General features: G+C 40.5%; 1 protein-coding gene across 3 annotated transcripts in view; it reads left to right on the top strand.

Annotated features, from left to right (window-relative positions):
• Positions 1-15,443, top strand: part of RSPO2 (R-spondin 2) — a gene marked incomplete at both ends in the record, with an annotated part of 142,789 nt that overhangs the window by 88,858 nt on the left and 38,488 nt on the right. For 2 of the 3 annotated variants that reach the window (XM_080909460.1, XM_080909459.1), the window contains 2 exons: positions 5,936-6,079; positions 7,972-8,160. In XM_080909460.1, the coding sequence (XP_080765586.1) occupies positions 5,936-6,079; positions 7,972-8,160 (333 nt within the window). The remainder of the gene's footprint in view (positions 1-5,935; positions 6,080-7,971; positions 8,161-15,443) is intronic. The other variant, XM_080909461.1, reaches the window with a different exon arrangement.

Below are 15,443 nucleotides of genomic sequence, written 5' to 3'. Positions count from 1 at the left end.
AAACTTAAAGCTCAACTCCTTGCAGGACAATGTAGAAAAACAGCATTATTAAGTTAATAGACATCCCTGCTGAAGTCTGGGGAGAACCCAGTAGAATCAGTTCAAGTCAAAAGTGCTTTCACTAGTGAGCACAGTTAACACAAATGTGATTCAATGACCTTGAGTATAGAACAAGGCACATGGGTCAGAGGCACAGCTAGGACTGTGATGAGAGAACTGGGTTGTGCTGTCGTAAGCAAGACCTGAGGTAGATTCATTAGTACTCTTACTCAGTAAGATTAGGAGTCTCTTTGCCTTAATAACCCTTGATGTTCTTTTACGAAGAGAATGTACTTTGAATTCCAAAGGCTGAGGCAGAAGGACAGTCATGAGCTCAAGACCAAACTAGACTTCATAGAAAGACTATCTCCGAGAGAGAGGGGAGAGAGGGAGAGGGAAGAAAGAGAGGGAGGGGGAGAGGGGGAGATGGAGGAGAGGGAAGAGAGGGAGAGAGGGGTTAGAGGAAAGAGAGGGATGAGGAGGGAGAGGGAAGGAAGGGATGAGGAGGGAGAGGGAAGGGAGGGATGAGGAGGGAGAGGGAAGGGAGGGATGAAGAGGGAGAGGGAAGGGAGAGATGAGGAGGGAGAGGGAAGGGAGGGATGAGGAGGGAGAGGGAAGGGAGGGATGAAGAGGGAGAAGGAAGGGAGAGATGAGGAGGGAGAGGGAAGGGAGAGATGAGGAGGGAGAGGGAAGGGAGGGATGAGGAGGGAGAGGGAAGGGAGGGATGAAGAGGGAGAGGGAAGGGAGGGATGGGGAGGGATGGGGAAGGGAGGAATGAGGAGGGAGAGGGAGCAGGGAGAAGAGAATAAACAAATGAACTTACTAACTAGAACATTATAGTGGGTGGAAGAAGGTCAAAAGTTTCAAAATACTTCATATAGAAAAATAACTTTCATTAATACATAGTTAACCATTAATGCAATGAAAAGTTAAGTGAATATGTACAATCCTCAATTGACAAGTGTTTTTAATGACCACTATCTCTAACAAATATTAGTTTTTAATCTTGCTGCATTCATTTGTGGCACACACACACACACACACACACACACACACACACACACACACACACACACACAGCTTTCTAGCATTGTGTAGTCACATTATTATTCAATTGCTTGCCCAAATGCCTTTCTTGGGGTCACTCATCCATCATGTCTACAGGCACTTGCAGGTTTCTCTTTGTTTAAATGGGGAAACAAAGTAGCCATTTTATTTTGGCCAGTTTGCTCTTGGGCTCAGGTATCCGTGGATACCAGACACTGGGTCACTTCAAGTCCCTAACCTTGAACCCAATTTTATTTCTTAGTAACTAGTAAAACATTTAAAAACCACATACAATGTAGGTAACTCATGCTTCTAAACCATGGCTTCTGAACACAATCATCACCTTCTCTGACCTGTTCCCGTCTTCCACTCTTCCTCAGGCCTCTCACGGGTCATTTCTGTTTCCCCCATTGCTGCCACAATGTCTTCAGCGCTGTATGTGTCTATGTGTCTTTAAGATGGACTTAGTTAGACCAGCCCAGCATCCACAGTGTACATCACCTGTGTCATCTTGATCTAGCCCTCCCAGTTTCAATTGTTTTCAGGTACTTACTGGTTATTCCTGTGTGACTTACTTCTCTGCAGCTAGCGAGGATGGTTTGTTTAGTTGATTTTTGTTTTCTGTTTCATATCAGATGTCCGTACAGGGTCCATGCTAGCATCTCATACTGAGTATTCGGATAGTTAAGAAATTAAGCGCTTGGATGACATACACATGATTGTCTACTTGGCAAGAGCTAACCCCCCCCCCCCCCCATATCTAGCATCGTGCTAGACAGGGAGAATTCATAAATTAAAACAAATCAAAACTTAATGGCAGAACAGCGACGGGCCTTTGATCTCTGCCTGTTCAGTAGCCAATGTTCACTTCTCTACAGTGTATTCTGTTATTGTTTGATATTGTGTGAGTGCCATGTCGCTGTGGCCCATCACTTTGGCATCCCTCGGCTAGGGGGACGAGTGTTAAGGAACCATGTTCTTAGGGTCTGGCAGCATCCTCGGCACATACTAGGTTCTTGGGGAATGCTTGGTATGAAATAGATTACAGTATAATTTGAAAACTGTTACTTTAGAGACTGTATGCTGTGGTATTGGGAGGAAAGGCGAGGGGGGTTCCTAGCATGCTTCTCTGTTTCTTGGCTAGGATAAACCCTTGTGGCCAAATGACAGCCCTGTCTGCTTGAGTTGGGCCACAGTTTCACTTGGACCGTAATTTTACTTAAACCAATATTGGCAGTCCTCACTTGGTGGACTGCATATTTGAGGAGGCACTGTAATTAGGAAGCATGTAAGTTGGCTAAAGTAGGTTCTTACATTTCTGAACAACGACTTAAAACACATACTTTTATAGCAAAAGCCTATGCTTAGTAAATTTTGATATACCTATTACATAGTATAAGTTTTTCAAAGGTTAAACCAACTACAGTGTTTCCCATTGGCCTTTAAATGGTGTTTAACCCATTACATTTATGTGTTATAAAGACATTTCCTGAAACAGTTAAGACATTGGCCATTCTGATGGAGTGAACCTGGTATGCCTTTATGGGAGAAAGAAAAGTTTTGTACGTTCTTAACAGCTTGTGGTAATGTTTTAAAATTTTATTTAGGATGACTTTTTTATGGAAAGAAAGAATTAGTGAAACTTAGTTTTAAAAGGAGGGTAACAAGCTTATGGGGTTCCAGGGAAATGGCTCATGGGTGAATGTAGGTCTGTGAAGTCCCCAAAGGAATTATGCTCCTACTTAGAAGTTTTGCCTCTTGGAGACGTGGCCAGATTGGGAGGGTGGACATGGGGTGGCTGCAAAAAGTTTTCACATGCTAAAGAATATCAAGGTGGGTCTTCTGGGGAAACTGACTTGCACATTGCTTTAGAAGGCCTTTGGTTTAGAGCTGCACGCTAGCTCTGTGATGTAAGCTGTGAATTCACAGAATCCAGATGGTCCAGCCAAACTTTAGATTTGGGCATTCAACATCAGTCCTAGTGTTTAAAGAATGCTTTATTGCATAGATAATATTTTAGGGTGTTCTTTTCTTATAACGGAAGGGTGGGTGTTACTCACAGAACATTAGAAAACAGGCCGTGGCAAGGAAAGAGAACACAAGCATAAAGTTAGATTACAGGTTAAAGCAGGTTTGGTAAGATTAAAGCCCCAGCCTTGTGTTCCCAAATCTAGAAAAGGCTGTGACATGAACTAAAATGTTACTTGTTTTTTCCTGATGAAATCAAAAGGGCTATTTCAAAGTGTTAATATACAGGCCTTTTTTTTTCTAACCCCAGGTAGTTTATTAAACTATATATTTTAAATGTTTATTTTCATTCTATAAGTTAATCACAATTATAAGGATTTCATTTGCTTTAGGGACACGTAACACTTTTTTGACATTTCACAATTCTACTACCCTTTTCTCAAATTAACTTCCCTATGTGCTTTGCACACACACACACACACACACACACACACACACACACACACACACGTGCACTCTTGTACATATATATCTTGTTGTCTCACGTCACATCACATTACATGAAACTTGTAGCCTGCCTTTTTTTTTTCAGTTCACAATAGGACATTAGCACTTTCTCTAAGTCATTGTTCCTAATTACCAGTGGTTATAGTATTCTACTATCCATGTATCAAATGTATCAAATCTGAGAGTAAATAATTCAGCTTTCTCCAGCAAGATTTAGGCCTGAAGTAGTCCCAAGGGACTGTACTGAGAACGGCAGGCATTTGAGAAATTCTGCATTTGGGGAGTAAGGAATGATTCCAGGAAAGGGGAGCTTTATGTAACAGTAAGGACCAGTGAAAGACCTTGCAAAATTAATTCAAAATGCTTGTTTCTATAACTTTTTGTTCAAAAGACCTAACATGCAAACCATATTTAAAATCAAAGCAAAATTGGACCTTGTCAATAATGGCTGATTAATAAAGTGTATAACCCTTACTTCTAAAACAATGTATATATTTACAATTATATATGCCCCATCACTTTGGTCTGTTTTATCCTGTGAAATGATTACCATGTCTTAGAAAGTGATTCTGTAACCATGAAGGCTTCTTGCCTCTTCAAAAACTGCAACAAGAAACCCAACAATTTGTGGACATTCTGGTTATGTAGTTTGACCATGACTGAGAGGTCTCTAGCCATAGGCCTCTGTTTATCAAAGTTACAACATTTGAGGCTACAAATAAATCTTTTATAGGGTAATAAGCTATAACTCCACACCCACTATTTTCTTCCCCCAGTAAAGAGACAATGATGTAATTGAATGGTGGACCCACAGAAAACTTGTGTTCTGGTCCCACATTTGCTGGTATTCAGTTAGGTGCATTGTGGTCATTTAATGTGCAGATATGTATAGAATCAAAATGGAAAGCAGAGAGCTGCCATTTTGTCCTTACAGCTTAGAAATTACCTTTATGCAATCCGCTTTATCCAACGTTTTATCCTTTTTCTAATTTTTGGAATTGTTTTCTTAATATTTGAAAATTTAAGGACAGTGTGATGTTTTATTTCAGTTAAAATTTCTATCCCAATTATCTCCCGGTTTGTAGGAAATGTATGACTTATGTCTTTTCAGAATTTTGATGGTAATGAGTATAGTATTGGGACAGTATTCTTGGAAAAGAATGGTGCTATTGAATTTGCATCTTCCTTTAGATACTGATGATCAGCACCGATTAAATGGTTACACGTAACAATTGACTGCAATTTGTTCAGATGTGGCCTTTCAGTTAACCAACCTGCCACCCCCTCTCCTGTTTTCTCTAGAGAGAATAATCATTACTTCCTGTGCCCGACAGCTATGTGAGGCCCAGAATTTACTGGCTCTGCCAGAGAATCTGATCTAGAATTCAAATCTACTAATTGCTTTCCTTAAACACCTCGTCAGAGCATCCTGTCTTTTGATTGAGAAGGCACAGCTCTAATTACCCATTGCTTCTATCTTCATATTATGTGGTAGTGGGTGTATGCATCATTGCAGATCTGTATAATAATCTTGAAAGGTTTGGCGTTCTTTACTTTAAATGACAGGATGCCAAGGTTTGGAAAGTCAAGCGGCTATGCAAAGTTGCAGAGTTTGTGAGGCAAATCTAGGGCTCCAAACCTGTTCTGCTGGGTCTCCAGTCTCTGTTTCACGAGCTATTACAAGCAGCCATCTGTTACCCACTTATCCAGAAAGGGGACTGGGTTTAGGGAAAGCTCAGTCAGCACCAAAGCAGCCACGACTCCCTGTGTGACTTATTCTTGGTGCCTAAGGTTGTGGGTTCCACTCAGTGAGAAAGAGTAAGTGAAAATGTATTTAAAGGCCTGTGTTCAGCGATGTTCCCACAAAAGCGACCTAATGTATCTTTTCCTTGCCCATGTCACAGAATTCTCTGAACAGAAGAAAGCAGATAGCATCGACCCCTGCTTTAGGTGACAGACCAGGCATTCTCTGACTATCTGAGCACAGTATATTGACAGGATGTCCCATTCTCTTTCCTACTCTGGGACTTTCAAAGGCAGAACAGATATGAGTCTTAGAAATTATGTAACTTGTTGTCAGAGGGTATTCTTTATAATCATCTGCTTTAATCCCCTTTGAACTTCCAAACATGTCTGCAGTTTCTTGCCGTCTCAAGGACTTCACTGACACCATGGCGTAGCTTATCAATAGGCAAGCTGTTGGGAGAATTAGGGGTGCATCCGAATGCTATGGCATAAATAAATTAAAGCATGTCCATGCATTTCTCTGATCATTAGTATTCTGCTTAAGGTGGATTTGTGGAACTGTGATTTGTTAGATGCACAACATCCTTTAACTTTTTTTTTTTTTTTTGTCCTTTAAAACTGTTTGTAGGATGCAGAATAGGAAACTGTGACTCCTGCTTCAGCAAAGACTTCTGTACCAAGTGCAAAGTAGGCTTTTATTTGCATAGAGGCCGCTGCTTTGATGAATGTCCGGATGGTTTTGCACCATTAGATGACACCATGGAATGTGTAGGTGAGTAGTGCTTAACTCAACTTTTGAAATTCAAGATTTCGTGGCAGATTTTCACGCCTGTTTTGGTGAATTCTCATGTTGAGTATAGTCAACCGAAAAGCAAACGGCTTCTGTTGTTCATTAGAACTGAAAATGGTTTTGTTGGCTGATTCTGAACATTTTAGGTAATATTATGATGGACAGCATTGTTCCAAAATTTGCTAGTTAGTTATATATTTGCCAAGTTAGGCTACTTAAGAGCTGATAAGAGTTTATCACCTGTAACATATCCATTTCTAATATATCGTAAGTTATTAGTAGATATTAATAACTTATTATTATTATTAATAACTTATTAGGTTAGTAGTTAGAGAAAAACATTTTATTTAGTAGAATAATAAAACGTCCCAGCAGTATCGGGCCAGCCTTGTAGTAAATGAACCACAGGCCTTCTTGCTAGGTCATCCTGTAAAAGAAAAGTTGAAAGAATACTTTTGTGTCAAAATGTATTTTCTTGATGACTGTCTAAATTTTTTTACAAAATGTCTTAAAGTAGATTTGCTGTTCACGAAGTTTTAGATCTATAGAATGCATATGTTAATATACATAGTGTGAAAAATAATCACACATCTTAGAAGCATCATATGAACTCACACCTTGGGGTTTATAAAATACTGTGCATGTAGCACTGATTAACATGTAAATTTGCTGTTTGCAAATGCACTGATTTATTAACTATAATGTCATGCCCATCTCTCTCATATTTTACTAGATGCATTTTATACTGGTTTTGGAATACAATAATCACCAGTTATATCTCCCATTTCTTAAAAGGAGATATTTTAAAATGGAACTTGACAATTTTTTTTTTACCTGTAGAAATATTGCTGAAATATTTTGCAAACTATTGTGGAGGAAAATTTACTCGAGTGTGGTTTAGAAAGAAATGTGTTTTAATTGTATTTATGTGTGAGTTAGTGCATGCAGATTATCACTCAATTAAAAATGAGAAAGTCACTGAAACATATAGTCTGAGTGTTGTTTTAGTTTTTTGATAAGTCGCACCCGTTATAAATTGTGAATGGAAAAGTACATAACATATTTCATGACAGAATCTTGTACACTGGTCTATATAACCATTTTTAAATGGGTTTGAAAAAATGATAGAATTGGCCCTGGTGCCTACTGAGATTGGAAATGCTATATGCCAACTGTAGACTCCAGGCCTGGGTCCTCATGTCCTTACTCGAGGAGCTTTTCAGTGGCAAGGCCATTACAAGGTTCAGCTCCCCATGGCGTCACTCATGCCATCTCTGCCACTACTCAATAATCTTACACAAAGGGACACTAAACATTGCCCATGCCTAGAAAACCCAGATACCTTCTTTGCAGTAGATGTCTGCTGCTCTTCACACTTGTATTATAGAGCATAGATACAGAGGCCATGAAATATGTCAACTCACTCGATAAATAGACTATGCAGAATCAGAAATATGCGCGGGCATGCGCACGCACCTTGCCTGCCTTTTAGTACTTAAAGCAAGTACAGTTATGGATTTGGAGTAGGGCATACAAAATTAGCCTGTCAGATTCCGTCCTGCATTCATCACGGCTTGCAAAGAGCTTCTCTGCTTTCGGTTTTGTCTGTTTAAAGATCATCTTCTAGAGATGATGCAGTTTTGCACCTAGGCCCGAACTGCAACATTATTATTTTATTTTATTTTTTAAACGTGACGGATGGAAAGCACAAGGCTTTTAATTACTCGCGAAGAATTTGTCAGTGCCCCGTGGCTTAAACAACGGTAGTTTCTGTAAGGTGGTTTGATAGTTGCGGTGGAGGGGACGCATAGAGTACAGTGAATAGTGGACACCCAACTGCTGTCTGTGTTTGTGTCTCTGAACTCTTTGATCAGAAGGTTGTGAAGTTGGTCACTGGAGCGAATGGGGAACCTGCAGCAGAAACAACCGCACCTGTGGATTTAAATGGGGACTGGAAACCAGAACACGGCAGATTGTTAAGAAGCCGGCTAAAGACACAATTCCGTGCCCAACCATTGCGGAGTCCAGGAGGTGCAAGATGGCCGTGCGACACTGCCCAGGAGGTGGGTCTAGGGAGTCCTGCTCCTGTGCTGGCTGCCTTCTGACGTTGTTCTTCCTCCCTCGCTCTCCCAGAAAACGCTATTAATCCATGATGGAAACCCAAGACTAACACTGGAGACAAGAGAAAATTCTACTTTTTGCTTTAAGAAGCAGAAGCTTAGGTCGTGATTTATATGCAGTGAACATTTCATTGGCTTGTATAATAATTTTTTAAATAACTTGAAGGGGTAGCAATGTGCTTTTCTAAAAGTGGTGTGTGTATGTGTGTGTGTGTGTGTGTGTTTTCAGATGTGCCATAATAAAGGGTACTTGTGAAATCTGGCTTTTGCAGATGTTCAGGAGAAGGGGCCAACTTTGAGTTGAGAAGAGTTTAGATTAGAAAGGTTTACAGAGTCGAAAATTACCTGCATCATTAGTAGTTGAAGATGACAACTTAAAATAAGCTTACCCAAACACTGGGAGGAACATCTTCTGTCTTAATGTTACAATTAGCCCTTTCTCTTTGTTTTGGTATGTGTGTGCATAACTCTTTGTAATAATTATACTGATTTGCAGTTATTATTTTAAATAGCCGGATTAGGCTCATCTGGGAGTTAGGAAAGGAGTATTTATTGAGGTGTTGGATAACAGGGAACCAGGAGCTCAAGGTGCAGTTCTTGGGTGCATGTGTTTGTGGGTTGAAAACACGTGTGTTTGTGACATGTATGTGTATGTATACATGTGTGTGCATGTGGAGGCCAGATGGCAACATTAGGCGTCTCCCTTTATTGCTTTCAGTCTTTTACTGTCCGGGAACTCACTAATTTGGCTAGACTGGTTGGCCAGAAAGGCCCTAGGCCCCTCTGTCTCTGTGTGACTTCTCCAGGGCTAGAGTCACTGGCACACCTGAGTTGTATGGAGATGCCAGGTATATGGACTTTGGTCTTTATAACAGTGCAGCAAGCATATTACAGGCCAAGCCAGCTTACCAGCATATACACATCACAGGCTGAGCCAGCTCACCAGCATATACATGTGGAATTTCCACAATACAAGTGCTTCTTAAAGCAGTGATCACTTTCACTTGCTGACAGTTGCTGTATCACTAGCCAAAGCCACATTGCTACAGATGAAATGGAGATTTCTTTTTCTTTCTTTCTTTCTTTTTTTAGGTGCACAAATTTAAAAAAAAAAAAAAAAAAAAAAAGAAAAGAAAAAAGCAGTAAGAAAAGTTGTTTTTGGAAAAGCGCCTTTAAAATAATCCAGACTTTTGTTTGCCCCCTCCCCCTCCCCCACTGTTGCTGGGTAACTTCTCAACCTTTTAACTCAAGCCCAGAAAGAGACCACAGAGTTGCTTAAAGTGGGTTTATATCCGAGATCTGCTGCCTCAGAGAGAGTGTCTATGATCCATGGAGAAAGACGAAACTCTGAAGACTGGAAGACTCCAGTCGGCCTCTGAGGACTATTAGATCCAGACTCAGAAGCTCCCGTGGAGAAGCCAGCTTTTCCTCTTGAATTAGTCTTGCTTTTCCTTACTGGGCCTTTGAAACAAAAAAATTTTTTGGGTCTGCTTTTCACTAACAAGGATGGTTTTGTTCACTCTAAGTGGTTATTTTTCAGTCAAAATATAAGAAAATATTTTCTTACAAAACTAATAAGCCATGTCTTGGATAGCTGAGAGCATTTAACCTGCAACCTTTTGCCTAAAAGCAAACCTGATGTATTCAGGTATTGGAAAGAAAGACTTTCTTTGTTGTATATTGTTTATATAACTGTCCCTCCCCCCCCACTCCTCTTCCAGCAACATGGCCCCGCAATTGTGGTTTACGTTAGTAGCAAAAATTAAGCTGAAAATATTCTTGTAACAAACATGCTTATGTGTAACAAGAGCTCCAATACCCCTCAACCTTCTGCAGCCTTTCATTTGTCTGGCCGTAGTCATGATTGATAAGTTTCTGGGTTGTTAACCGTAATGTTTGTTCCATTTGCATAACTGGTGCCACCAACAGTTCTTATCTTAATGGGCTCTGATAGGCTCTTCTGATAAATTATGCCACAAAAATTGTTAGTCTGATTTTCTACCCCCTCCCCCTTTGGACAGAGGAATCAGAGATTCTAGCTTAAACTTTATTTAGGTTTTAATCATATTTTTCCCATTAAGTGCTACTCCAATCTCTATCTGATTTTCAGTTTACTCACCTAATTTCTTTTTGTCTTAAGTGTCAAATAGCAAACATTCGTGTCTTTATAACAGGGTCTCAAAGATATGTTGCAACTTGTTTGATCATTCGAGTCAAAGACATATAAACTAAATTAGTGGAAATTAATGGTTCCGTAATAAAAATGTCTTCTGATCACAAATGTAGGCTATAGCAGCTAAGAAATAAATTGTGGCACTCGAACAGCAGTTGCTAAAAATCGGGATAATTTCCAGTGGAGAAGTCCCACCTCGCCACAGGTGATGTGGGGCAAGTCCTGACTGGTCATGCTGATTACAGGAAGAATGGGGGGGGGGACCACGTTATGCCCCTTCCGTCTTGATTTGATTTCAGTGATCTGCTTTGACAAACCATGCAAAAATGCAAGTCGTAATCAGGTTGGAAATACGGGCATTTTTTTTTTCTCAGATCTTTTCAACATATGTATGGATTTTTCTCCCGTTGGAGCCAATCTTAACCTGATTGCGCTCAAACGCAGCCCGAGCCTCCTTCACACTGCAGCGCAGGCGCATTAAAATCAGCTGCTTTCGATTACAGGAAGGCCGGAGTTAGAGGTCAGCATCGTGGAATAGCTGCCGCGAGTCTCAGGTGGTCCACGGAAAACTATTAAATAGGAGAAAATGCACAGCTATAAAAGTAAAAATAACAAGGAAAACATCTCGGTGTCATCTCGCATTCTAGTTCCCTTACCCATCACAGGGTGATCTGTATGCGAGGGGCAGAAAAGGAGAAAACTAGAAAAACTTTAGTAGATGTATTTGTACTGGAGTCCCATTCTTTATTTCTAAACTTTTGTTTTCGATCAGTTGCTTTTTCTTCCATCGTGGCTGAAACATGTAAGGCTTCTTGGACTTCTCGATCAGCTCTCAGAGGTTTGGTCTAGGGTCTGGGTGTCTACATTCTGACAACTCAGGTTTGTGACATGTCACTTAACCCCTCTTTGCTCTTCCCTTCTCATTTATAAACTGAAAATACTGATGGGGGAGATCTCTCAGGCTTAGACTTCTTCTAAACTCCAGGGACTGCAGGATTAATTGCTAAAAGGAGCAGATGAGATCCAAGGGAAAAAGAGCCCAGAAGGACCATGGAGCCAACCACATTTCTGCTGGTGGTTGTCCCGAACATGTGCTGAGACTTCTGCAACCAGAGGCTTTCATTCTCCTACTCCAAAAGTGACTTCTCTGTGTCATCCTTCTAAGACTAGAGAAGAATTGTTTTAAAATGTAGGTGTTCCTGGTGGCTTCAGCTACCATAAAGGAGAAGTGTGAGAGAGGGACAGAGAAAGAAAAATGGGAGGGCTTAAGAAACGAAGGGAGGAAGACCAGAGGAGACAATGAATTGATAATGGGTTTGGGAAACATGTAGGAAGAAGAGTAGGACCTCTAAAGAGTCAAAGCTGTACTTGGTGCAGATACAGCCATCCCTTCCCACCTCCAGATTTCCTCCTGCTGGGTTTAGTAATAGCCCAAAACTCCGAATGGGAGGAATTTCAAGTCTAGTTTAAGTTGTATAGTAGGCAGCATTTTAAGAGAAAAAGATAAACTATTATATATTTGGCGAATAAACGGGAAAACAGCCACAAGGTGTTAAAGGATGGTTGATGGTTAAGGAAAGAGACAAAGACAGGGGTGTGGGAGCCGGGACTATCTTGGCTTTAATTCTCTCCTACCCTTCTTTGTTCCAGGGAGCAAATTCAGATTTGTTTTTGGCTCCTATAACAAAGTGTGGTTGCTTGTTTAAGTAGCTCTGTGGCTCTGAGAGCAAGATTCGTTAGGTGTTTGTTGATTAGTGTTTATTGTTCTCTTGATTAAAGAGTTCATGGGTTTTTCCTGCGAAATACTAACTGTAGTAAAGGAAAAAAAATGGATGGGCCTATATAGCTTCATGGGGAGGCGTGAGCTGTGCGGGAAGGTAAGCAGGGCAAGGAAGGGGTTTCGCTGAGGTGTGCTAACTCGGGTTTGACATGAAAAAAGCTGTAAAAGTGCTTTTTAGTCAGGGATCTGAGGGAAGGTGATTCTGGGAAGATCAAGGATGCATGTGTTGTTTTTGTTTACTCAATGGCTAGTTTAATCCTTGTGTTGTTTTTGTTTACTCAATGGCTAGTTTAATATTTTTGGCTCTTCCCACAAAATTTTGGAGAAAGAGAATGTCCCAGGGAATGTCTGGGAGGCCCTGACCAGCCCTTAGTAAGTGGCCAGTGTCAATGTAAAGAGTTTGACCAAAGTCTTGCTGCATAGGAAGGCTGTGTTTCTTGTGGCCTTTCCTTGCTCTTGTAGTGAAGGGTCAAAGGAAAGCCTCGGCTGTCTTGCGTCATGATGAACCCAAGTTTCAGCTCTTTCTGTTCCTTCATTCAGAAACGGCATTTGATGTCTCTACTAGTACTCTGAAACATAGCTTCATGCTTCCCTACCTCATTCTCCTCCTATCCAACCCCTTGCTGTGTAGAATAACATGTGAGGTGAATTCCAGAAGTCATACTTCACATGTGCCAATGCATGGGACCAGGAGCTATACTTTGACTCTATGAAAGCCCTGCCTTCCTATAATTTTAGTGTTGCTGGTCATCAATTCACCAGGGTATATGGCTTTAAGACACTTTGTCCTGCAGAGTCAGCTTTCTGGATGAGGCTGTTTGGTGTGTGTGGACCACATTTAGGATCCATTCCACACATGGTGGGTCTCTACCCATCACTGTCTTTCCTCTTTCTCTCTTAGACGGTTCAGTAATCGGCCTCTCAGGGTGACGCTCCAACAGGTGCTCAGTGGCTTTCTGTATTTGGTGTTGTGGCGTCTCCACTCACTGTTGGTTCCTCATAGTGTAATTCTTTCAGTCACACTTGTTTTCTTCACAGCGTCCCAACAAGGTAAATACGAAGCCCGCTGTTATATATAGTATTTCAATTTGAAAATAATCCCTCTTCTGGACATTACTTGATTCTTGCTCACAGCTTTATTTTCAAAAGTAGGTCTTCAGTTAGTAAGAAGCAAATGGAAATATTATTTAGCAGCTTAGGCCCTTAATCTTTGTAGACATCTAATTTTAGAAGCTGACAGTCCTGAGAACTCACTGGTCTCTATTTTGTGTGCGTATAAACTGACAGTATCATGTAGACGAAGCATTAGATAATAGAACTAAAGATGCTTGCAGATTGGGGTGGATTAAACCAAGAACAGGAAATAAGCAAATTTTCAGTAGGACAGGGTCAAGAAAATATGTTATAGACATGTGTTCTTTATTTCTCTACATTTTGTTTACATTTGCCTTACAATTTATGTGGTTCGTTTTCACATACCAGCCTCAAGAACAGTTTGCAAGAAAGGATTAGGCAAAGACACTTTTCTTCTGAGACTCACACATCGTCAAAGGTGTCATTAATGCATTTTTAGACCCTGAAGTATCTAAACTGAGGGTTTTTTCTCTTTTTTGCATTTCTGTGTATTTTGCTAAGCACTTTGTTGTATTTCTTTGAGCAATCATTGGTTTGTAGTGATTTGGAATTAAGCAATGTGCACTGCTTCCAGATACTTTGTGTATATACATGGTATGTGCGGTGATTGTAAACATGAATAGCTAACAATACCTGCCACTTTGTAAATGTTAATTTATTATAATAATTATAATTATTTGCAAAACTGTATACTTGCTCACAAAGGCTGTAGAGTGTCTAAAAGTCCTGTCTCGGGGGTGAATGGTACCTTGAGAAGTATCCTTTTCTGGGTCTTTCTATCATACCCTGCTTGAAATTATTTTCTTTTTTTTCCTTGTATTTGGAAAAGGAGCAGAGGATGAACATTGGAATCCTGCTGTTAGTAGAATTTTCATTGCTATTGTTGTTGGTGGTGGTGTCAGTGGTAGTGGTATGTGTGTGTGTGTGTGTGTGTCTGTCTGTCTGTCTGTCTGTCTGTTGTGTGTGTATAGTTTGTGTGTAGTGGTGTGTGTGTTGTGTGTGTGTGTTGTGTGTATAGTTTGTGTGTAGTGGTATGTATGTTGTGTGTGTGTGTTGTGTATAGTTTGTGTGTAGTGGTGTGTGTGTTGTGTGTGTGTGTTGTGTGTATAGTTTGTGTGTAGTGGTATGTGTGTTGTGTGTGTGTGTTGTGTGTATAGTTTGTGTGTAGTGGTGTGTGTGTGTTGTGTGTGTGTGTTGTGTGTATAGTTTGTGTGTAGTGGTGTGTGTGTTGTGTGTATAGTTTGTGTGTAGTGGTGTGTGTGTTGTGTGTGTGTTGTGTGTATAGTTTGTGTGTAGTGGTGTGTGTGTTGTGTGTGTGTGTTGTATGTATAGTTTGTGTGTAGTGGTGTGTGTGTTGTGTGTGTGTGTGTTGTATGTATAGTTTGTGTGTAGTGGTGTGTGTGTTGTGTGTGTGTGTTGTGTGTGTGTGTGTTGTGTGTATAGTTTGTGTGTAGTGATGTGTGTGTTTGTGTGTGTGTGTGTAATATGTATGTGCTGTTGAGTATATGAATGCAAGAAAGAGTGTCTTTGAAATCCCAGAGTCTTTGAGAGTTTTACTTTCCAAGTGTTGGGATCTCTGGCTTGTGCCACTGTTTCCAGTGACGGTGAACCTGTCATTGCTGTAGTCAATAAATATGTTTATTTTTAGGCTTACTGACTCTCAAACAGTTTAGTGTAAGTAATTTGGAAATGTAGAGTTTCAAAGAACATTCCTGTAGGATAAATAGAAAAGTCTAGAAATGGTAAAACCAATAGCAATAGTCTGGGCTTAGGTATGGGTGTGAGAAATCCAAGAAGTTCAGGGCACTTATAGAATCCAAAGGAGGGAAATAAGACTTTCCTCTCTCAGCTTTGTTGTGAATCTGTCCTGATGCTGTTCCTGCTTGTCTAGAGGGGCCAGTCAGTGAGTGATGATGGGAAAGAAGCTCCACCTTTGCCATCCATGATGCTTCCCATCTGGCAGACCTATTTGATCACAGTCTGGGGCACCATGTTTCAGCCCCTTTTATGGGCACTTATAAAAAGAGTTTCTCAACTACATGGGCCACTGAAGGCCTGAAGTGCAATATGTACCAAGGCAAGAAGGAAAATTCCAGAGAGCCTTTTTTCTTTCTTTTATGAATTTCGCTCAGCAATAAG

The sequence above is a fragment of the Micromys minutus genome, assembly GCF_963924665.1.
Source record: "Micromys minutus genome assembly, chromosome: 33".
Lineage (NCBI taxonomy): Eukaryota > Metazoa > Chordata > Mammalia > Rodentia > Muridae > Micromys > Micromys minutus.
The sequence above is the reverse complement of the archived record's forward strand: the minus strand, read 5'-3'. Positions and strand labels throughout refer to the sequence as shown.